The 25991-nt window shown below is 35.8% G+C and overlaps 1 protein-coding gene and 1 long non-coding RNA gene across 5 annotated transcripts in view; one reads left to right on the top strand and one right to left on the bottom strand.

Annotated features, from left to right (window-relative positions):
- LOC141415531 (uncharacterized) overlaps positions 1 to 7508 on the top strand; it is a 61222-nt gene extending 53714 nt beyond the window's left edge. The window contains exons 1-2 of one of the 2 annotated variants that reach the window (XR_012440501.1): positions 6295 to 6439; positions 7301 to 7508. This is a non-coding gene — a long non-coding RNA (uncharacterized lncRNA). Of the gene's footprint in view, positions 1 to 6294; positions 6440 to 7300 lie in introns of those variants that run through there. The other variant, XR_012440502.1, reaches the window with a different exon arrangement.
- Positions 1 to 25991, bottom strand: part of Gkap1 (G kinase anchoring protein 1) — a 69796-nt gene that overhangs the window by 9979 nt on the left and 33826 nt on the right. For 2 of the 3 annotated variants that reach the window (XM_074052299.1, XM_074052300.1), the window contains 3 exons: positions 25457 to 25479; positions 6147 to 6299; positions 361 to 462 (listed from right to left, as the gene is read on the bottom strand). In XM_074052299.1, coding sequence (XP_073908400.1) covers positions 361 to 462; positions 6147 to 6299; positions 25457 to 25479 — 278 coding nt within the window. The remainder of the gene's footprint in view (positions 1 to 360; positions 463 to 6146; positions 6300 to 25456; positions 25480 to 25991) is intronic. The other variant, XM_074052301.1, reaches the window with a different exon arrangement.

Genomic DNA, 25991 nt, shown 5'->3' with positions numbered 1-25991 from the left:
GGACTGGGAATGGGGAACTGTTTAATGGGAACAGAATTTCTGTTTGGGATGATGAAAAAACCTGAAAAAACATAGTGGTGATGGTTACACAATAATGGAAATATTGTGCAATAATATCACTGACTCATCCACTTAAAATGGTTATTATATATATGAAATAATATATGTATTATATATACATATACACTGAAACAATATAAATAATATTATTATTCAGACTTCAAATCATGAGTCAGTTAAAAAATCCAAACATCAGAATGACTATTCCTATTAACTATTAAACATGTTTACATATAAGAAAACCAAAAAAATGTATAAATTTATAGAATTATTTTCTTTTCTAAGTAAATGAATACAAACCTCCCATTGAGTGATCACATTTTTCAGCTTCTGGATTTCAGCATCTTTCCTTTCAAGTTCCAACTTTAGTCTTTCAATTCTTCCATCTTTTAGAACCACCTCCTGAAAAAAGAAAAACACTGTTTTAAGATTAAAACTGTTCTGTCAATCCTAGTTTACAATATTCTTTTATGAAAGGATTGAGGAAAATCCTGACTTTATTTTTTCAGGCAATCTTAAACTATTAAATCAATTTCAACTTGACTCAATTATATTGTATTATTAATTATATTATGTATGGTGAAAGCAAGTAAGATTTTTATGATTAATTTCAAGCTATCAGCATACTCTACAACAGTGTCAGGCCTTTGAAAAGATATTTATATCCTAGAATAAACATATTAAAACTTCTCCATGACAAGTTGTTATTAGTCTATCCTCAAGATACCTGTCATCTTGCACCATATGTCAAAATAAATTTACATGTAAAAAGTCACTCCAAATTATGATTTGGTACTGGGGTTTGAAGTCAGGGCTTTCTGCTTGCTAGGCAGGTGCCACGCTCCCATCTCTTTTCACTCTGGTTATTTTTGGAGATAGGGCCCAAAGCAGCCTGGACCATAATCCTCCTATTTTAAGCTTCCTGCTGGTGCTGGGATGATAGGTATGTACCACCACACCCAGTTTTTTTTCCACTGAAATGGGGTTTTGCAAACTTTTTTGCTCAGGATGGTCTGGAACTGTGATCCTTCTGATTTCAGCCTCCCAAGTAGCATGGGATTACAGGTGTGTACTGCCACACCCAGCTCTTAGTTGAGATGGGGTCTTTTGAACTATTTGCCTGAACTGGCCTTAAACTGTGATCCCCCTTATCTCAGTTTCTGAGGTAGCTAGGGTTACAGGTGTGAGCCATGGGAACTCAGCTCCAAGGTCACATTTTTGATGAATAAAAACTGGGTCTATTTAGAGTAATGTGGCAACAGTAACATATTCCACAAATACTCATGTGTATTTTCCTAGGTGCCAGGTGTACAATGGTGAGCAAAAATGAAAATAATCTGTCCTTCTGGGATTTGTGTAGCAAGGAGACAGATTTTACATAAACAAATGCCATAATTAGAAAATAAGATCTGAGTTATGAAAAAAAGTGCTATATCAGTGCTGTAAATGGAAGAAAAAAGGTGGCCAATGTAGGTGGGATATAGTGAAGGCAAAGATGGTACAAGATGACTGTGGAGCCAGGCTTGATGACACATGCCTGAAGTCCCAATTACTCAGGAGGTTGAGAATGAAGGACTGCTTGAGCCTGTAAGTTTGTTAAAGAACCCCTTCAGATGTTATATAGAAAACTGAGTAGAGTAAGACAGGCAGAAAGACCTTTCAATTGCTACTGTAAGGAAGCCGACCAAACAAAATTATACCCTGAGTAAGGGTGAAGGGGTATAAATGGAAGGAGTGTATTTGAGACATGATTTGGAGGTAGAATCAACATTTGGATACAGGCTGATTATGACAGGTGAATAAGAAGGACACTCCAAGTTTCTAGTTTTGTTTTGGTAGTACTATGGTTGGAACTCAAGGGCCTTACCCTTGCTAGGCAAGCCCTCTACCACTTGAGCCATGCCTCCAGCCTTTTGTGGTTTATTTCTCAGGTAGGGTTTTGCACTTTTTGCCTTCCACATAGCTGGGATTAGAGATAAGTATCACCCCACCTGGCTTGTTTGTTGAGGTAGGATTTCAGTGGTTCAGGCTGTCCTTGAACCACTATCCTTCTCTCACCACCTCCCAAATAGCTGGGATTACAGGTGTGAACCATAACACTTGTCCTAGGAAGTTTTGGGGGGGCAGTATTGGAGTTTAAACTCAGGGTCTTATGCTTACTAGGCAGGCACTTCACCACTTGAGCCGCACATCCTCCCAATAGAATGGTAGAACTAAAATCGATTGATTTCACATTTAGTAATACCTGGTATATTAATGTATGTACAGAATTTTAATCTTGGCAAAAGGAAGAGGTTTTTTTTTCTCTGAGAAAAGAGTACAACAGTGAGAGGACGTAGATACACAAAAAGAATAGAGAATTTTTCAAATGGTTGTAATCCTTTTTCCCTATTACACTCAAATGACATAATATACAAACATCCTAATTTTTTTAATTTATGAAAAACTTCACACACACACACGAAACATGTAAGGTAAAAAAAAAACAATATGCAAATTAAGGATTTAAACAGACTCTGAGGATGATGTCAGCATCTGGAATGAACTAAAGTCAATACTCGAAGAGACTCAGATTTGTATAAATAATTCAATCTTTCTCTCTCAAAAAAACAGAAGTTTGAATATTACCAGTATCTTCCCAGATCACATCCCTCTCCCTCTCTTCCTAGAGATATCCACTATTATGCATTTTGTGTTTATCACTGTCTTTGTCTGTTACTCTTTGTATCTGTATCTATATTCCTTAAGTAATATATTATATCCCATCCCTTTTTCTAAGTCTTTTGGGGGCAGGGTCTTTTTATTCTACTGATTTTGTTAATAAACAACTGAGTTTTGAACATGTATCCAGGGTTTAAATCCAGGAGTAGAAGGGCTGGTGAAGTGGCTCAAGTGGTAGAGCATCAGTTTAGCAAGTGTGAGGCCCTGAGTTCAAACCCCAGTGCTGCCAAAAAATGAATAAATAAATCCAGGGGTAGAATTTCTACAAGATAGGTCATGCCTATCACATTCTAATTTAAAAGTTAAGGCCAAATTCTTTTCCAAAATCATTATACCAATTTGTATTCCCTAGTAATTCACTAAAGTAATGTTTATTTTGTACTATATCCTTACAACTAAGTTACTGTCTGTCTAATTCCTTTCTATTTTCTTCACCCTCCTTTAGTTTTTCCTAGGCACTGCTGTGAAATTAATATTAGTAAATAAAACTTTACTCTCTGCTCAAGAACCTTTAAAAATTCTTTATTGTTTACTGACTAAATTATAAAGTAGGCTTTAAATCCTGCACGATCTTTTCAATCTACCTTATCAAACTTACACTGCATTTGTCTATGAACCTTCTGCTTTAATTAAGCTGGCTTATACTTCACTGTGCCCATACTTTTACTCAAGTCATTCCAGTTTCTTCTTCCTCACCTCCACATGTTCAAATTCTTCTGTCCTTTAAGTTTACGATTCAAATGCTATTTTCTCTTTGCAAAGCCATCTCTGATCCCCAATCTTGTGAATTACTATTGCACTAGATTGTGTAAAATTATCTACTAATGCATACGTCTAAAACATAGTCGGCTAAACATTTTAAGTCATAATTTCTAACCTTCCTAATAATAATGCAAGAAAAACAAGTAATTGCATTCCAATGTAACAGAGCTTGATAACCTGAAGACCTAATAGTTTATTAATTTGTTTGATTTCAAAGTCTATTCTCTTTCTACTATACTACACTATCATTTTGTCTTGATTATAGCATTACAATCACTTGATAATTTAATTTATACTCAACTTTCTTTTACAAAAGGTGTGAGGCATGTAAATATTTCCTGAAATATATTAATATCATATCTTCTCTCCAAAAATGATGAGATGTCTTTTTTAAAAAAGAAGGTATGGATTACCAAGAAGAAAATCCCAATCAATGAAAAAAGTGGAAGCAAACATGCTAACCATAAATGTTAACATGGTTGCTTGGACTGTACATAAAATCTGGCAGTTATGTCAAGACAGGAAAACATTAAATCAAATGTCAGAAAGTTAGAAGCTTACAAGTTCCTCGGGCAGGCAATTTTCCACTGTATGCTGAAAATAGGTCTTCACGTGGAATAGTGTTACTTATAAACCAATCTATTGCTGCATTACAGTAAAAAGTTCTTAAGGGTCTGACTTATCTTGTGTCTCACATAACACCACATAGTAGATGTTTAATTTGTTCAATGACTGAATTTACCCATCTTTTTAGTAAACAGAGAATAATGTCCTTTGAGAAGAATAAAAGGATAAGGAAGCAGTCTTTTAGGATTTGGAGTAGCTGTAGCAGGAATTTTTCAGTCAGAAAAAAGATGAATCAAAGGACTGTTAGGTAGAAATGCAGATATAGCAAAAGTAACATAGCACTATATTAAAAAATATTTTCTGGCAATTACTGTTGGCTCAGGAATTAAATTAGAATAGAAAATGTAGACAATACTGTGAAAGCCAATGCTACATAATGACAAACTTTTTCTGTAAAGTATATATATATATATACTTCTGTAAAGAATATATATATATATATTTGGGTTTTTTTTTTTTTGAGACAGGGTCTCGCTATATAGCCTGGCTGCCTTCAAACTTGAGATCCTCCTGCCTCAGTTACCCAGTGCTGGGAATACAGGTGTGCTCTAGAATTATAGATGTGTGCTACCACAACTGGCTTTCTTCTTTTTTAAAAACAATTATTTCAAAAATGTACATACTGTTCTTAGCTCATGGGCCTTAAAATATATCACATGTTCTCACTCATTTGTAGAACCTAGACCTAAAATAATGATGATGATAATAATGGGACATGAATGTAAATGGGGGATTGTAAGTGGGAGATTGTCTGGGGGAATCCGTGGGGGGGGGAGAAGGAAATGAAGGATACTGAGGGGTTGAAGATTGAAGTATGTTACATATATATACATATAAATTATATACAGAATATTTATAGAAATATATATTTACATGTACATCTACAGAGAGACAGACAGCATAATGAAACCCAACAAACACTGTTTGAAAAAGAGGGGAGGAGAAAGGGAGCAATGGGAATGCAAATGGAGGTGAACTTGTTCACAGTGCACTGTACACATGTATGGAATTTTTACAATGAAACTCTCTCATATGTGTGCTGATTCAAAAATAAAAATAATTCAAAAAGAAAGTAAAATCTAAAACAATAAAAACCCAAAACAACAACATGAAATTCTTTTGACCTATAACTTAAAGATCATAAACTTCAGGCAATGGTATTTTCTATGTAAGCTTCTAAATTATTTTTGGGGAAAATCTCAATTTGTTTTATTTTATGCTATAAGATGAACAGTATTGTATGACTTATATAGTTTTAAAAAAAACAGGCCACTGACTGGATTTGACTTGTGGGCCATGGCTTGCCTTATTGTACAGGATAAAATTTTAACTTCTTAGTTTTGTACAAAAAAATTTTTAAAACCCAAATTCAATGTATTTCTCTAATCATGTCATCCTACACTCACTTAACCCTATACTTCTTAGTTGCAAAATTTTTCAGTTTGCTGATTACTCAGACTAAGGCCTTTCATAACCAAGGCCTGTTTTTGCAAATGCCTTAGGCTATAGTCTTTCTCCATTTTTCAGTTTATAGAATTATTCATCCCTCAAAATCTACCCCAATGTCATTTTTATATACTTGTCACAATTTACCCAATCAGTGATCATTATTACCTTTTCCATTCAAAACTTTTTATTGTATACATCTCCCTAAAAGTCTTCATCATGCTGAATGATAATCTTTTACAGGTCTACCTACTCATATCCTCACAGCTCTGAGTGTCTAAGAGAAGGAAGGTGTGTATATAGCGATCTCTCCAACACCAGTGCCCAACTATAAATAAAATACAGCACAACCTCTATAAATATGTCAATGAATGGACTATACACATCTTATCTTTGTGGGATAATGACTAAGACAATACAGTAAAACTATTACTTTATACAATCGTAATTGGATTCTACTGATTACTGTAAAAAGAAAATTTTCATTTTCATTTCACTGTGATTTTAAGAGAATTTTCTATTTTACATGCCTGGTTGTGTTCATGAGCTGTACAATTATCAGTTCCATTATATTCTGTAAGCTGTTCTCTTCTCTTTTCTCTAACAAGAATTTTATGAACATCATCTTCCAGTCTATTGAAGAATCCTCCATCATGTGAAAAAGTCTGAGAAGAACTCAATTCCTGTCAAAAATGAATTATGATTTACTATCATTTCACACAAAAGTGTATGCATTTAATAAATCTAGTCAGCCACTAGACAGATGAGGAATGAAAGAAAAATGGTTAGAATCAACCACTTGATCATTTTCTATCTCCAGAAGGTAAACAGTAGAGACATCTTTATAAATGTCCTATTCTTGCTTCTCTAATTTTTTTGGGGGGGATAGTGCTTGATACATATTTTTTCAAGACAGGGTCATGCTTTGTAGCCCAAGCTAGCCTAAGACTTGCAATCCTTCCAAGTGCTGGGATTACAGTCCTGTGCTATCATATCCAGCACTACTTGACTTTCAAATTTTTGTTATTCATGTGTCTTATGACTCACCCACTTAATGTGTACCCATCAATCATTTTAAAATATATTCAAAGTGTTGAACAACCATCACCACAAACAATTTTACAACATTTTTATTCTTCAAAAGGAAACCCTGAACCCATTAGCAGTCACTCCCCATTTCTTCCTAATACCTCAGCCCAGACTTAGGCAATACTGATCTGTTTCAATCTATTAATTTTCCTATTCTGGACATTTCATGTAAAGTGGAATAATCTAATATGTGGTTTTCATGTGACAAACTTTGATTCAGCAAAATGATTTCAAGGTCTACCTTTGATATGGCATGCATCAGTACTTCATTCTTTTTTATTGTCAAAAAATGTCCCATTCTACATTTTATTTCATTCACTGGTTGATGGACACTTGAGTTGTTTTTACTTTGGGTCTATTATGAATACAAACATTTATGCACAAGACTCTTGTGAACATGTTTTTAATTCTGTTGGGTGTCTATCCAGAGGAGAATTGCTTGGTCACATGGGATCTGTGTTATATTGCCTTTTGAAATACTTGCCAAAGTTCTCCAAAGCAGCTCAGTCTTTTACAAGCCCTCAGTAGTACAAAAGAGTTCCAATTTCTCCATATTCTCACCCCTACTTGTTATTGTCTATCTTTTTTATTACAGCCATCTTCATGGGTTTGAAGTTGCGTATCACCATTTCCCTGGTGGCTAATGGAGCTGAGCATCACATCATCTGCTTGATGGACATTTGTACATCTTTTTGGAGAAATGTCTACTTAGATCCCTTGATCATTGTTTAACTGAGCTACTTGTCCTTTTACTTTTGTCATAAGAGATTTTAATGTATTTTAAATAAATACATCTTGTCAAATATGATTTGTAATTATTTTCTCCCATTCTGTGGGTTGTCTTTGCAAATTTTTCATGGTGTCCTTTGTACAACAGAAAAGTTTTTAATTTTGATGAAGTCCAGCTAAGCTAATAAATCACTGACAATCTCAATGTCACAAAATATTCACTCCCATATTTTATTCTAAGAACCTCAGTTTTAGTTCTACTTAGTATACCTTTCAACCTAGCTCTTCTTTTTTTGTGGTGATGGGAATCAAACACATGCTAAGTAGGCCCTCTACTAAAGACCTATACCTCCAGCCTCAACCCCCTTTTGAGACAGTCTACATTGCCCAGACTAGTCTTGAAGTCCCTGGTTCAAGCAATCCTCCCACCTCGGCCTTTTGCAAAGCTAGGATGCAGGGGCATACCACTGTCCCAGCTTTGGCTTTAAACTTAGCTCTGTGATACACTTTGAATTAATCTTTGTGTATAGTGAAGGAGGGCTCAAATGTATTCTTTTGCATGTAGATATTCAGCATGTCTGTGGTAAAAAGAATATTTTACCCCAATAAATTCTCTTGGTGGCCTTGTCCAAAATCAATTGAATAAACATTAAGGTCTGTTTCTTTTTTTTAACTCAGGGCCTAGATCTTGAATCACTCCACCAGCCGATTTTTGTGATGGATTTTTTTCAAAATAGGGTCTCACGAATTATTTGCCTGGGCTGGCTTAGAACTGCAATCCTCCTGATGTCTGCCTCCTGAGTAGCTAGGATTACAGGCATGAGCCACTGGTGTTGGGCTTCAATGTTTGTTTCTGAACTCTTAATTCTATCAGTCTGTATATCTAATTCTTATGTCCCTTACCACACTGCTTTCATTACTATATCTTTGTACTTCATTTAAAAACATTTTACATAAATTACATGTATCAGTAAAAGAAATTTTTTAAGTGATTACATTTTATCACTTATCTATCCAATTGTGTAGAAATTTACAAGTAGCATTCACCTCCACCCCCCCACCAACTCCAATTATGAACAGAGACTGAAGAAAATGATCCTCCACTCTCACTGCTTTCACCTATGTCCCACATTCTTAGGCTGTCACACAATTTTACCCATTTCACTTGTATCTGTGAACAAATGACACAACAGTTCAATGACTGCTCACCATTTTTCCTTCACATTATCTTAGAAAGTGAAGTGTTTGAAAGAAAAGTTCACTTGTTTATTTGTGCAAATGACATTAAAAATGTTTGTACAGCACTTAATATTTTGCAAAGCACTTAAAAAACATCACTTTAATCACAGAAACACTATGAGAAGTTAACAAAGCAAATATTTATTATTAGCTCAAACAATTAAGCTTCAGGAATGCCCATGAGCTAAGTGATACAGATATAACTTTTATTATTGATTTATAAAATACATCCAGTATATTCTGATTAAGATTTCATTTTAAAACAGTAAGAACAATAATGCTTAAAACACTGCTGAGTTACTATGGATGGAAAAGCATGCTGTTGGCACCTAACTGGCCTTAGGATTTCATGTCACTGAAGACTGCAATCTCACCCAGTGTCCCTGTTTTTGATAGCTGCTCCTATTACCAGCATGCCTAGCTACCTCTTGAGTATTTCTGAGTGAGGCACAAAATAAAGATGAAAATTTTCAAAATATAACTTGATATACTATGGGGTAGAAGGCAAAAAGCTCTACACCCTCCCACACCTCAGAAAAAGGATAAAAATATGATAAATGTGAAAACATGCATTGTTTGACTTAGTTAAGTCTAGTTAATCCAACTTCATTTTAATTAAAATTCTGAGCACAAATATATAATGAGTAAGACAGCATGATGTTTACATAAATACTGAAACAGAAGAATCTATATATAAACTTTCACAATTATGGTCAATTTACTTAAAAAAAAGATAAAGGCATTTTATTAGAAAATAAGCATGCTTTCAATAAAAGGTTCTGGGAGAATTGGATATGCATATGCCAAAAAGTGAATTTTAACGCTTTCTTCACACCATTCACAAAAATTAACTAAAAACTGGATCACTTCTGCCTGGAAGTAGGGGGGGAGGTGGCCCAAATAATGTATACACATGTAAGTAAACATAAAAATGAATATATATGTATATGTATGTATTTTACATATAAATACATACATATACATATATATATACATATATGTATTTATATACATACAAACTGGATCATAAATTTAAAAAAAAAACTAAAGCTACAATGTCTCTAGGATAAATAATCATAGCTTTGGGTTAGGGAAAGCATTATTAAGTGAACATCAAAAGTACAATCCATAAAAAAAATGATAAACTGGACTTAAAACCTTCCAGGTGCCAGTGGCTAACACCTGTAATCCTAGCTACTCAGGAGTCAGAGATTGGGAGGATCAATATGCACAGCTAGCCTGGGCAAAGTTAGGAATACCCCATCTCAGTCAATATGAGTCAACAGGATCTCAATTTTTGAGATCCTATCTCAAAAATACCCAGCACAAAAAAGGGCTGGTAGAGTGACTTAAGTGGTAGAGCACCTGCCTAGCAAGTGTGAGGCCCTGAGTTCAAACCCCAGTACTGACAAAAAAAATGTAAAACTCTTGTGCTTAAAAGACACCATTAGGAAAGCAAAAAGGGGATTGGCGTTGTGGGCTCAAATGATAAGAGTACCTGCCTAGCAAGTAGTACCAATGAAAAAGAAAAAGACCACCAGGTACTGTGGCTCATATCCGTAAGACCAGCTTTAATCAGGAGGTAGAGATCAGAAGGACTGTGGCTTACAGCTAGCCCAGGCAAAAAGTCAGCAAGACCTCATCTCAGTCAATAAGCTGGGTGTGGTGGTGTGCACTAACATCCCAAATATACCAGAGGCTACAGGTAGGAGGATCATGGTCTGAGGTAAGCCCCAGGCAAAAACAAGAGACCCTCTGACTAAGGGCATGGCTCAAGTGGTAAAGTGCCCGCCTAACAAGTTCAAGGCCCTAAGTTCAAATCCCAGTACTGCCAAAAAATAAATAAGGCAAAATTAACAAAAAAGCAGGGCGCTAGTGGCTCATGCCTGTAATCCTATATACTCAAGAGGAAAGGATCAGGAGGCTCACAGCTCGAAGCAAGCCTGGGCAAATAGTTTGTGAGACCCTATCTCTAAGAAAACCTTCACAAAAAAGGACTGGTGGAGTGGCTCAAGGTGTAGGCCGTGTTCAAACCCCAGTACCAAAAACAAAACAAAACAAAAAAAAGAGTAAAAGATCTGAAAAGTTGTTTCATCAAAGAAGATATAAGAATGGCTGATAAGTATATGAAAACATAGTCATTAGGTAAATGCAACTTAAAATTACAATAGGGTATACTATATACCCACTAGAATGGCTATAGTCCAAACAAGACAATATCATGCGTTGGCAAGGATGTGTTGAAATGGGAACCCTCACATATTGCTGGTGGGAATGGTAAATGGCATATTTACTTTTTATAATAACTTGGCACGCTTAAAAAGTTAAAATTTTTCAATCCTCAGCACTGCAAAAGAAAAGTCAAACATAAATTTATCATACAATTCAACAAATTTCACTCCTAGGTGTCCACCCAAGAGAAAAACATATAGCAACATAAAGACATCAAGTTGATTAATCTGTGAATAAACAATATTTATAAAATGGAATACTATTCAGAAATAAGTTGAATGAGCTATTGATAAATGCATAACATAGTACATTACACTAAGTTAAAAAAAAAGACTACATGTTATGAGTCTATTCATGGTAACTTTACCAGAAACAATCAACCTATGGAGATAGACAACTGATCAGTAATTGCCAAGGACTCAAGGAAATAGGGATTGACTACAAATGCATATGAGGGAACCTTTGGGGATTGTGAAAATATTCTAAAAGTAAATGGGGTTATGGCTATACAAGTCTTTAAATATACTATAAATGGGGCTGGGAGCATAGCTCAGTAGTAAAATGATTATTTGGATAGCATGTGTGAGGCCTGGGTTCGATCTCTATTACCCTCCCCCCAAATTTTATGTGTGTATACTGTACACAATTGTATTATATACAAGCAACAGGTGAATTTAATGGTAAGTAAATTATATAATTCAATAACATGTTTTTTTTTTAAAGACTCCCATGATCCCACCACCAATCCTCTTAAAAACCAGAACATTACCTATACCTTGTACTCCTACCCTTTTGTACTCTTCCTTTATCCTCATCTCCCTCACTAGGTAACCAATACCTCAAAGTTAGAGTTTATCATTTCTCATTTCCATTTTTTTTTGTTTTACAGATGTAGCACTAAACAATTTAACTTCACTTTGCTTGTTTTCTCACTCTTTATTATGAAAGTTTTCATCCATATACTCTACTGTACCTAGACTTAACAATTGTTAATCTCTCCCCCTTTTATGGCATAGTAATTTTATAGTTGAGACTATAAAATTGACTATTAAAAACTATGAAATTGACATTTCATCTCAAAATTCTTTTACATGCAGCTATGAAAAACAAATTTTCTAATTTAACCAAAATGCCATTACCATACCTAACAAAAGCATACTCTAATATCATCTTATACCTAATTCGTATTTGACTTTCCTCAATTACAACAAAATGTTTATTACTAATCTAATTAAGGTTTTCACATTCCATCTGGTCATTTCTCAAGTCTTCTTTAAGTTAGAACACTCCACTTCCCAACCCCCAAAATCTTTTCTTCTCAATCACACTTTCTTATTATAGAGACCACAGTTGTCCGTACAAAGTATCTCCTAGATTTGTCTGATTGCTTCCTTTAGGTATCATTTAACTTGTACTTCTGTTTTTTGGTGGTACTGGGATTTAAACTCAGGGCCTCATGCTTGCTAGGCAGGTGCTCTACCACTTGAGTCACTCCACGAGCCCTTTTTTGAATTGGGTATCTTTGAAATAGGGACTCGCTTTTTTTTCCCCTGTGCCTGGGCTGGCTGTGATCCTCCTGATCTCTGCCTCCCAAGAAGCTAGGATTACAGGTGTGAGCCACCGGTGCCCAATTAACTTATACTTCTAAACCCTGTATGTCCTATAAGACAGAAATCAGATCACAAGGCTTGATTTATATATAAACATTTTTAGCAAATATACTTAGTATTGCTTTATATTTTAAGTTTTATAAAATTGATATAATTCTGAGAAAATCTTAGACCTGTTTTTCATCCAACATTCTCTTCTGGATCATCCATGTTGTTACCTGGAACTATAAATTCATTCATTTTCACTACTACATAAACAAATCTTTATATGATTTTACTAAAATTTATCCATTTTACTGAAGACCAACAACTGGATTTTTTCCAGAGTTTTCCTTGAGGAAGATGAAGGTGTGCTGAGCTATATTACAAATATAAACATAAACCTTTCTATACATGATTCCCAGAACACATGTACAAATTTCTCTAGGGCATGTGTACCTAGATACTAATCCTTTATTAGTTTTATGCTTTGAAATTATCTTCTCCCATTTGTGCTTTGTCTTTTTTTACATCTTTATGCATTTTGTAGGAAATAAGTTATTCATTTTGAATGACAACCCTTTATCAACCTTTTGTTTTTATAATTTGTGTTTCTATTAAGTTTTCCCCTACCCCTAGATCAGAAATATATTCTCCTATATTTTTCAGTTCTAAAAGTTATAAAATTTACTTTTATATAATTGGTTAATGTATGTGGAATTAATTTTATTGTGGGATAAACTGAGTATTATCCCAATATGGCTAAAAACTGTTCCTTGATTTTTCCATATATAAGATATTATGAAGTTAGAATAAGTAGCACAGTGTCGAACTGGCACAGGAGTAAATTGACCAGTGGGACAAAATAGCTCAAAAAAAAAAAAAAGACCAGTATATACATGGACTCTTGGTAAACAAAATTACAGTATTTATGGTTATTCTTGTTTTAAGCTCTTTTTTGGTCTTTGGTCTCCCATATTAATAATTTGTTGAGTTCTAATAAAAACTATCCTTTAGGATTTTCACTAGGATTGCAAAGACTCTACAACACACTAATTTGGGAAAAACTGTCATTTTCCTTGTAATACTTTCTTACTTCCAAGGGTCCATGTTACCTTGTAGAGAATAACCTTCCAGCATTACCGTTTTGAGATCCCTTAATACACTATGATACACAGTCCTCAAAATGGTCCATCTACATGTTATAGTTCTTTTTTTACTCCTAGGTTAAGTTTATTCGCTTTCAAAATTAACAATCTATATCATTAGTGTTTTGATAGAACCAACTGTAGGGTTCATTTTTAGAGCATCTTTTTCATTATTAGTTACTTTAATGATCATTTATCATAATTTTAGAAATTAACAGATCTAACAATATTTTTCATAATTTAACTAGGGCTTAAGGTGAATACATTATTTACTCATGTTCATACAATGAGCTAAAGATAGGCATGACAGAAGTACAGTGTAATCAGAAGAAAATTGGTTGTAGAGCTACATAGCAATGGGTTTGTTCCTTGGCTCCTTCCTTCATCCAGTCTTTTTTATTTTTAATAGACAGCACATAGCTATGATAGAAATCATACTGTGAAAAACCTTTCCTCCTATGCCTGTGTCAGTATCCACCAGCCTCCTTTGGCAACCACTGTTCTAATTTCTCAGGTACTCTTCCATAGGTAGTCTATTCAAGCATATCGAAGGCCTGACCTTTTAGATATTCAGACATACGATGATCACTAAAAACTTTAAGGTTATAAAACTCTACTTAGAGGAACTAGAGTCAGGAAGGCCAGATAAAAGTGGGTCTGAAGAGAAAGAAGTAACTATAAGATACTGTTCCCACCTTTAAATGCAGTACTAGCTTCAAAAACACTACTTATTAAGATTAAAGAAAAACAACTTTAAGAATTAAGTAACATTCCTTTAAAAGCACAATTAGAAGAGGTTTTATAAAGAGATGTTACAAGCACTTACTACATTTCTAATTCTGTTTGCCTAGAATTCGCTTGGGATGTTCTTCCCTATGTTGTAGTGATAGAGAATGGTAAAGGAGCAGTCAACATTTGGACATTTACTTAAGAAAAGCTAGTCAGGCACGGTAGTTCATGTCTCTAATTCCAGCTACTTTGGGAGGGGAATACTGGGAGGACTGCAGTTTGAAGCCATCCCAGGCAATATGTTAGTGAGACCCCATTTCAATAAGCAAGTTGGACATGGTGGGACACTCCTGTAATCCTAGCTATGGGAGGTGGGGGGGTGTTGGTAGGATGATTGTGGTCCGAGACCAGCCCACAGCAAAAACACCCTATCCAAAAAAAGTGAAAACAAGGATCACGGATGTGGCTCAAGTGGTAGAATGCCTGCCTAGCAACCATGAGGCCCTGAGTTACAACCCCCACCAAGAATGGGGGGGGCCAGGAATGGAGGAGGGGAAAGAGAGAGAGAGAGGGGAAACAGAGCGAGAGAAATGTCCTGCAAATGTCATTTGAAGGGGGAGTATTGGGATTTGAACTCAGCCTTGCACTTGCTAGGCAAATAGGTGATCTACCACTTGAGCCAGACCACTACCCCATTTTTATTATGCTTCAGTGTGAGAGATATTATGAAGAAACTGGACTAGGAAGAAAGTACTAAGATTAATAACACATTGAGATGGCTAGAGAAAGAAAAAAGGTAATGTTGCAATCAACCTAACACCACATTTAGTTAGGAGATAGTAGAATGTATATCTTGTTCAAATACTGCTCAGTAAAACAAATCATTTCTTCTTTCACTTATTTTTTATTTCTTTATTTTTATTTTTTGTGGTACTGGAGCTTGAATTCAGGGCCTACACCTCAAGCCACTCCACCAGCCCTTTTTTTTGTGATGGGTTTTTTTGAGATAGGGTCTCATGAACTATTTGCCTGGGTTGGCTTCAAGCCTCGATCCTCCTGATCTCTGCCTCCTGAGCAGCTAGGATTACAGGCATGTGCCCCCAGCATCCAGCCAAAAAAAAAAAAATCACCTCTTGAATTTTACACAATAAATACCTGATTTTCAGAGGAGGCAGATGAGAAGAATATTGTTCCCAACAGAAAACTATCTCTTGGTGAACAAGCAGAAGACAGAGCATCAATCAGAATCAAACTCTATGACATCCTGCCTGGACCCATAGCCTGTGGAAAGCCTCCATACACACTGAAAAGAGCAAACCATTTTTCCCCACCAGCTAGCACGAAAGTTGCTTGCGTGAAACTGCAGAAGAATAGGTGAGCACCATGCACCACACATGACTCCCCTACCCACCCTCCAGGAAAATAATCCAGCACAGCCCCGCGGCAGACTGAGCCCCCCATACACAAGCAAAATTAAAAAACATAAACAGCAAACTATAATCTGACACCAATAGTGGGGGTGGGGCAAGGAGCCAAACTCTCAGCACCAAGCTCTCTGTGATCCAATGCAGCAAAGGCTGTAAGACACCTAAAAAACTAGCTAGCATTTGTTGCCCTTAATGCAAAGAAACTAAAGCAGATACCTTAAAAGCAACTGAGGCCAATAGGAAAAGGGGAACAGGTACTAGAGAAAAGGTTAGCTCAAAAAGAATTAACCTAGAAGGTAACACCCACGCACAGGAAATCAATGTGAGTCAATGCCCTGTATAGCTATCCTTATCTCAACCAGCAAAACCCCTTGTTCCTTCCTATTATTGCTTATACTCTCTCTACAACAAAATTAGAGATAAGGGCAAAATAGTTTCTGCTGGGTATTGGGGGGGGGGGGGAGGGGGCGGAGTGGGTGGTAAGGGAGGGGGTGGGGGCAGGGGGGAGAAATGAACCAAGCCTTGTATGCACATATGATTAATAAAAGAAAAAGGAAAAAAAAAGTATTAAAACATGTTATAAAAAAAAAAAAAGGCTGAGAGCAGGCGGAGGGAGAGGAGCTGCTGACACCCAGCAGAGATAGGGAGAGGCATAAAGGCTGGGAGCAGGAGTGGGGTGACAAGCCAACCTCTGAAAGGAGCCACTAGCACTCATTAGAGATTGGGAAAAACACAAAGGCTGAGAGTAGGGGTTGGGCAACAGGCCAATCTCCCAAGGCAGGGCAGGTGGTGGACCCCAAAGATGATCTCTGGGACAGAAAGCAGCATTCAAAACTGAATTGCCCCACCTTGCTGGGGGAGGAGCTGACCAAACAGAGCTACAGCTGAAGGGCAACACAGCTGCCACATGGTGAAAAGAATACCTCTGACCACCATGCATGAGCTGGCATTCTTACTTCACCTCACAATTCCAACTAATCTTGTGGACAAAAGGAAACAAATACTACTTACAAGCCAGTCACCTGGTGAGACCACATCAGAACTTCCACTTATACGCCAATACTAGGATTGGACACCTAAAGAGTAACTCCAGAACTTTTACCAAAAGACCAAACTTTCTGTGGTTCCTGAACCTGGTGTTTTTTGTGTTTCTCTTTTTTCTTTAATTTTTATTTTTACTATTCCTGTATTATTAACTTCACCATCACTATTCTCTTATACCTATTCTTACTCTCCTCACTTTCCCTCCTTCTTCTGTACTATCTTTCCCCTATCTTCACCTCCCTATCCTATCCTCCTCTAACCTGTCACACTACCCCTCCTTCTACACACTCACCACCCGCTGATTAGCCTACTGTACAAACTGTACACAACCCTAGCCACCTACAATCCCTGACACAAGCACCATCCACTACAACAGAAATACATCCAAACACACACAAGGGCCACAAAATCCAGCAGACCCCATACCTCTTTCCCCCACCCCCACCCCCTTCTCCCTTTTTAGTTCCACCTTTACCAATTCCCCCAAATCTGTAAGTAACCTCATAGCCATCACCCGCCCCAACTCCACCATTTTATGGATATTATCAGCAAGGGGCTTTCTATATAATATGTAAACAAGAAGTCTGGAATAGAACCTGTGAATTTGTTATTGCTATATTACACATCCCATGCCAGGGACAGAAAGAGCACATCAACCTAGCTAACAACCAAGTCAGTCACAACAGAAAAAATTAAATCAGGGAAAGAAATCAGGCAATCAAAACCACCGATTAGTCTATCAAAAACATAGTTCCACATCACCAAGTGGAATGAAGGGAAAAAAAGGGATGGAAACCACTGTCCTCAAAAAACAATCCAATACAGGATTCAGTGGGAAATGAAGAAAATGGATACCCAGTTCCTGACCTCAACAAAGCAATGATAAATATCACTAAGGAGCCCAGTGACACCCACATAAAAACCCTCAAATAAGAAATTTTAGAAGATATTAACAAGAAATTCATGGAGAAGAAACTGGACATGGTTAACCAGAATGTACAAGATGCACTCAAGAACTTTTAAGGCAGCAAAAATAAAAAAACATGGCAAGACACAGAAACAAAGGAATTCAGAAAGGACCTGCATCAAACACCAAAGTGAAACAAAGGACACTTTAAAAAGGGAGATATATGAATTAAAGATGACAACACAAAATATAACAGTAGTTCAACAAAGATATGGAAAATCTCAGAAAAAAGAAATCCTGGAAATAAAAAGTCCCTTTAGTCAAACAAAAAAAACACAGTGGAAGGCAACCCCAGCAGACTAGAACAAAAGGAAAACAGAATCTCAGAGCTCCAAGATAAAACAGAATTAAAGAACAAACAGAAGAAATCTTAGTCAAACAACTCAAGAGCTCCGAAAGGAATATGTAAGAACTCAATTAACTCAATTAACACCAAACCTGAGAATCATGGGCACTGAATAAGGAAGATATGCAAGCCAAAGGGATACGTAATATATTCAATAAAATAACAGAAAGTTTCCCAAATCTCAAGAAAGTTTTGCCCATTCAGGTAAAGAAGCCTCCAGGACACCAAACAGACCTGACCAAGCATATTATCACAGCATATTATCCCCACAGCATGCTATCATAAAAACAACAAGCACAGAGAACAAGAAAGGATACTGAAGGCTGTGAGAGAGGAAAAAATAATGTATAAAGGTAAACCCATCAAAATAACAGATTTCTCAACAGAAACCTAAAAGCAAGAAGGGCATGGAGTAAGGTATTTCAGGCACTGAATGTAAACAACTTTAGCCCTTAGGATGTTCTATCATCCTAAAACTATCATTCAAAATTGATGAAGCAATAAAAATCTTAAACAGAAACTAAAATAATAATAAAAATGATAAATAGAAACTAAAACAATATGTGACTACCAAGCCACCACTACAGAAGATTCTACAAGGAATTCTGCACACAGAAGATAAAAGCGAACAAAACCACAAGGGGACAGGAAGTATCAAACAACAGGAGAAAAAAAGACAAATAATCAGAGAGTAGCAATGATTCAACCGCACACAATCAAATCCTTAAACAACAAAAACAACTAAATGGCACATACCTATCAATATTAACACTGAATGTCAATCGACTCAACCCCTCCCCCTCATCAAAAGGCACTGTTTGGCAAACTGGATTAAAAAGGAAGATCTGACAATCTGTTTTATACAAGAGACTCATCTTACTGACAGAAATAAACACTGGCTTAGGGTGAAAGGCTGGAAGATGATTTACCAAGCCAATGGCCTCTGAAAACAGGCAGGAGTAGCAATATTTGTAACAAACGAAGTAGACTTCAAAGCTACATTGGTCAAATGAGATAAAGAAGGACACTTCATACTAATAAAAGGGTCAATACATCAAAAGGAAGTAATTATCAACCTATATGCACCCAATGTCAGTGCACCCAATTTCATCAAACATACACTAAAGAACTTAAAAGCACATATAGACTCCAACACGGTGGCAGTGGGAGACCTTAATACCCCCTATCACCAATAGATAGGTCATCCAAACAAAAAATCAACAAAGAAAACCTAGAACTAAATGATACCATAAACCAAATGGACCTAACTGATGTCTATAGAACATTTCATCCAACAACAGCACAATATACATTCTTCTCAGTAGCCCATGGAACTTTCTCCAAAATAAATCATATCTTAGGGCACAAAGCAAACCTCAGCAAATATAAGAAAATATAAATAACCCCCTGCATTCTATCTGATCACAATGCATTAAAACTACAACTCAACAACAAAAGCAACAAAAGAAAATATGAAAATAATTGGAGGCTGAATAACACACTGCTCAACGATCAGCGGGTCACACAAGAAATAAGAGAGGAAATCAAAAGCTAATGAAAATGAAAACACAACCTACCAGAACCTATGAGACATAGCAAAGGCAGTCCTACAAGGAAAGTTTATAGCCATGAGTGCATATATTAAAAACACAGCAATCTCAAATAAATGACCTAATGCTACATCTTAAACTCCTAGAAAAACAAGAACAAGCAAAACCCAAAACAAGCAGAAGGAGAGAAATAATAAAAACAGGGGCCAAAATCAATGAAATAGACACTTTAAAAACCATACAAAGAATCAATGAAACAAAGAGCTGGTTCTTTGAAAAAACAAACAAGATTGACAAGCCCCTGGCAAATCTGACTAAAATGAGGAAAGAAAAGACCCAAACTAGTAATATTAGAAACGAAGAAGGAGAGTAACAACAAACACTAAGGAAATTCAGGGAATTATCAGAGACTACTTTGAGAACCTATATTCCAAGAAATTGGACAATCTTGAAGAAATGGACAAATTTCTAGATACTTATGTCTATGCAAAACTGAACCAAAAGGACATTAACCACCTAAACAGATCTTTAATATGTAATGAAATTGAAGCAGCAATAAAGAGCCTCCCGAAAAAGAAAAGTCCAGGACCTGAAGGATTCTCGGCTGAATTCTCCTATACCTTAAAGAAGAACTAGTATCAACACTCCTTAAACTTTTTCCACAAAATAGAAAGGGAAGGAACACTGACCAACTCATTCTATGAAGCCAGTATTACATTCCTCCCAAAACTGGACAAGGACACATCCAAAAAGGAGAATTACAGGCCAATCTTCTTAATGAACATCGACGAAAAAAATCCTCAATAAAATAATAGCAAACCGAATCCAACAACATATATGAAAGATCATATATGACCAAGATGGCTTCATTCCAGGAATGCAGGGATGGTTCAACATATGCAAATCAATAAATGTAATGCAGCACATTAATAGAATCAAAGACAAAAATCACTTGATCATCTCAATAGAAGCAGAAAAAGCCTTTAATAAGATCCAACACCACTTCATGATAAAAGCTCTAAGAAAACTAGGAACAGAAAGAATGTCCCTCAACATTATAAAGGCTATATATGACAAACTTATAGCCAACATCATAATTAGTGGGGAAAAACTGAAACCATTTCCCCTAAAGTCAAGAATGAGACAAGGATGCCCACTCTCCCCACTCCTACTCAACATAGTCCTGGAGTTCCCAGAACAATTTAAGGCAAGAAGAGAAATAAAAGGAATACAACTAGGTAAAGAAATAGTCAAAATATCTCTATTTGCAGATGACATGCTCATATACCTCAAAGACCCAAAAACCTCCACTCCAAAACTCCTACACAACATAAACAGCTTCAGCAATGTAGCAGGATTCAAAATCAACTTACAAAAATCAGCAGCCTTTCTATCTACCAACAATGAACAAATGAGAATAAATGGAATACAATTCCATTTATAATAGCCTCAAAAAAATAAAATACCTAGGAATTAGCAAAGGATGTAAATGACCTCTACAAGGATGTAAATGACCTCTACTGAAGAAAGAGATCCAGGACAACTACAGAAAATGGAAAGATCTCCCATGCTCATGGATTGGTAGAATCAACACAGTAAAAATAGCTATACTACCAAAAGCAACCTACATGTTCAATGCAATTCCCATCAAAATCCTAATGACATTCATCACAGAGATTAAAAAATACACTCCAAAGTTCATTTGGAAACACAAAAGACAATGAAAAGCCAAGGCAATACTGACCAGAAAGAGCAATGCTGGAGGTATCACAATACTCAACTTCAAACTATATGACAGAGCCATAGCAATAAAAACAGCATGGTACTGGCACAAAAACATAAAGACCAGTGGAACAGAGCAGAGGACCCGGATATGAATCCACCCAGCTATGCCCACCTTATTTTTGACAAAGGCACCAAAACATACAATGGAAAAAGACAGCCTCTTCAACAAATGTTGCTGGGAAAAGTGATTATCTACCTGCAGAAAACTGAAACTAGATCCATGCCTGCCACCCTATACTAGTATCAATTCAATGTGGATTAAGGACCTTAATATCAGACCTGAAGCCTTGCAGTTAGTACATAAAATAACAGGGAATACCCTAGAACCAATAGGTATAGGCAAGACTTCCTTAGCAGAACTCCAGCAGCCCAGCAACTAAGAGAAAGCATGGACAAATGGGACAACGTGAAATTAAAAAGCTCTGCACAACAAAAGAAATGGTCTCTAAACTAAAGAGACCACCCACAGAGTAGGAGAAAACATTTGCTAGCTATATGTCAGACAGAGGACTGATAACCAGAATACACAGGGAGCTCAAAAAACTAAACTCCCAAAAATTTAAAGAACCAATAAAGTGGGCAACTGAACTAAACAGAACTTTTTCAAAGGAAGAAATCAAATGGCCAAAAAGCACAATGAAAAAATGCTCACCATACCTGGCCATAAAGGAAATGCAAATCAAAACCACACTAAGATTCTACCTCACTCCTGTTAGAATAGCCATCATTAAAAACAACAAATGCTGGCGAGAATGAGGGGAAAAAGAAACCCTCATACACTGCTGGTGGGAATGTAAACTAGTACAACCACTTTGGAAAACTATACGGAGGCTTCTTAAGAAGCTAAACATAGATCTGCCATATGATCCAGCAATACCATTACTAGGGATATACCCAAAGGAATGCGACTCAGGTCCAAAGGCACCTGTGCACCTATGTTTATTGTAGCACTATTCACAATAGCCAAGTTATGGAAACAGCCAAGATGCCACACTACTGATGAATGGATTAAGAAAATGTGGTATTTATACACAATGGAATTTTACTCAGCTACAAAGAATGAAATTTTGTCATTCACAAGTAAATGAATGGAACTGGAGAACATCATCTTAAGCGAAGTTAGCCAGGTCAGAAGGCCAAAAATCGCATGTTCTTCCTCATATGTGGTTTATAGACCTAAAACAAATACAGTAATATTACTGGACATGGGTCACACACTAAGGGGAGAACGTGGATGGGAGGAACAGGGAAAGGGAAGGAAACCTAAAATTTCAACATGGTTGATGTGCTCATTGTAGAGGAGAGAATAAAGTAATCTTAAACTGGCAGAGGACACTATGGAAAGGGAACCAGAAAGTAGTGTAGAGGTCTGGTAGAGATGAACCAATGTGGATTGCAGTATACAAGTACATGGAAGCAACACTAGGAATCTCTCTGTATAACTATCTTTATCTACAACTAGGAAAAAACACTATGTGTTTCTTATTATCTCCTATGTTTTCTCTACAACAAAATTGGAGAAGGGGGGAAGAGGGGGACGATCGGGGAGGTGGCCTAAACAATGTATACACATGTAAGGAAATGTAAAAATGATAAAAGAAAATAAAGAAAAAAATTTCTTGGCATAAGTTAACATATTAAAGATGGAAAGAGTGAGTTACTAAGAATACAAGATAAAGACTAGTATTATTGTGGGAGCACAAAACATATTTCTTTGTAGAAGTCAAATAGAAATTTTTTTCAGACTTCTCTTTTAGATTCTGAGGGAAAAAAAAGTTTAAATTCCTAGGGCAAAGGCCTAACTACTGTAACATTTAAATATTTAAGTTCCAGAAAGTGAGTACAGACTGAGCATCCTGAATGCAAATACATGGAATCCAAAGTGCTGTGTCCAATTTGGATCATTGGTATTTTTAGAATGCTCAACTAGGCCGCTTAACTAGGAAAGTCTGTGCAAATGCTCCGAAATTCAAAAAAACTCAAAAACCAGAAACACTTCTGGTTCACACACATTGTGGATAAAGAGCTATACCATGAATGGAAATGCAACGTAAACTTTTAACAAGTGTCAAAAGATAACGTAAATGATGTTCTTTTGATTAATTTTTAAAAGTTATTTGGAGAATATATCATAATTAGACTAAATTTTGAAATGAAGGATTTCTCTTAATTATGAGAATTCTTTAAAATGAGTCTTATTACATATAAAATTTTTAACAGAAGGACACAGCTCTAAAATAATGAAAGACAAAATATCTGATTCCACATACAGATGCTCATTTAAATACAACTCATCTGGACTAAAAAATAAATAAGATCCTGTTAGTCTGCATTTTTTGTCCTTTTAGATCAGAAAAGAAAAGTAAGGATGAAATAGTATGAATTATGTTTTCCTCCACTAGTAAGTCTTTTAGAAGTAGAATGTAACCATTTGTATCATTTCTCATTTGCATAAAACTGTCCCCCAAATAAATCAATGTGTAGGTAAAAGAAAAAAATAGAATCATGCAAAAGCACACATTTCCACTTTGAAAAATAAAATTAAGTCTATAGACATGGTCATTTAAATTTTAATCTAAGAACTAGCTGTGGTGGTTTGTAAATAACTTAAGAATTTCAACCATCTATTTTACCAACAAATCAATTTTGTGTTTTTATTTGTAGTTAAGGACTAAATTATTAATATAACCAGAGTATTATTTAGGTATGGCTTTAAGAAATAGATTTCATTTTTCTAACCTGTCAAGGAAATGCCTGAAACAAAAAAAAGTCAGAAATCACATATATAGAATATTTTAAAGTAAAATCAAGGAACATCTAACCACGAAAAAATTAATCAGTGGGATTATTGACAACTTATACAATAAAACAATGAAATTTTGAAATTATTACTTTAAAAAATGTTAACATTTTATTACTAGCTTCTTCAAAGACAAAGGATATTTTATAACAGCATCATCAATTCTAATTGTTTGTAGAGGTAGCAATAAAATATTTTCAAGAAAGGACCCATTACACCAGAGTAGTATGTAGGCTGCACTATCCTTCTAAAAGAAGTATATAACCAGGTTACTTTTACCCATGGGCTTATCTTATAAATTCACTGCTTACTTCACAATTTCCATAATTCCAAAAACACATGAGACATGGTGTTTTAGGATAAGTTTTTATTTTTTGTGGAGTTATTTTTGCTTTTTTGGTTTGGGTTTGGGTTTTAGAGAGGATCTTCCTATGTAGCCCAGGCTGGTCTTGAACTTAGCCTCCTCCTGCCTCCACCTCCTGAGTGCTGGGATTACAGGCATGTACCACCACACCCAGGATAAGATTTTAATAAAGATTAAAATATAGACTTGGAAGTTGGGTGCCAGTGGCTCATACCTGTAATCCAAACTAGTTGGGAGGCTGAGATTGAGAGGATTGAGATTCCAGGCCAGCCTAGACAAAAAAAGTTTGTGAGACCCCATCTCAATGAAAAAAAACCTGGACATGGTGGCGTATGCCTGCATCCCAGCTATGACATGAAGTGTAAAATAGGAGGATTGTGGTCCAGGCTGACCTGGGTAAAAAGTAAAACCCTATCTCCAAAATAACCAGAGCAAATAGGTGAGGCTCAAGTGTTGGAGTACCTGCCTAGTAGGCACAAAGCCCGAGTTCAAACTCCAGTACTGCTAAAATGGAGATAAATCACTTTTTCCTTGAATTTTAAGGTTGGCAAACACATGGTAACCTTCTGCTTCACACATGTGCATGCACCCACACATACATACACAAATTAGGATAACATCACCAAATGATACTATACTTCATGCAAATAATCATGTTTTTATTTTACTATGTCACTCAAAACAAATTGATGAATTTTCCTTTAAATGGCTATGTCTCAAAAAAGATTTACTGGTAAATGGTAAAGTATTATTCTTAAAATCATTAGTGTTTTCTACAATTCAACATGGTTACAATACTTACCTCAGTCTTTTTATTAATGTGATCTGTAAATGAAAAAAAGTGAGACTTTATGGAAGAGAGTTAACATATGTTTTAAAAAGTAAAAAAGTAATTAAAAGAATTTTAAAATTATATAATAAGTTATAAATGGCAATAGAATTTTCTTTTTCAAAAATTTTATTACAGCATATTAATTGTGGTATTTCCATACATGCACATAATGTACTTTGGTCAAATTTACCTCCTCAACTGCTCTTTCTTATACCCCTTTCTCATTTTTGCTTTTTCAGATTTTAGTGGATTTCATTATGTTATTTTCATACATACATATAATGTTCTTCGATCATATTTACCCTCCATCATTGTCTCCTTTCCTCTTCCTCCTGCATGGTTGTTCTCCTCCCAAAACTCCCCCTTTTACATACTCATGTCATATTATTATTGTTGTTGTTGTTATAATTATTATTATTATTTAGGTCTAGATTCCACATATGCGAGGAAACATGCATTATTTGTTTTTCTGAACTTGGCTTATCAGGCTCAAAATGATGATCAA

This window comes from Castor canadensis, chromosome 13, assembly GCF_047511655.1.
Source record: "Castor canadensis chromosome 13, mCasCan1.hap1v2, whole genome shotgun sequence".
Lineage (NCBI taxonomy): Eukaryota > Metazoa > Chordata > Mammalia > Rodentia > Castoridae > Castor > Castor canadensis.
This window is presented reverse-complemented; position numbering and strand designations above follow the sequence as displayed.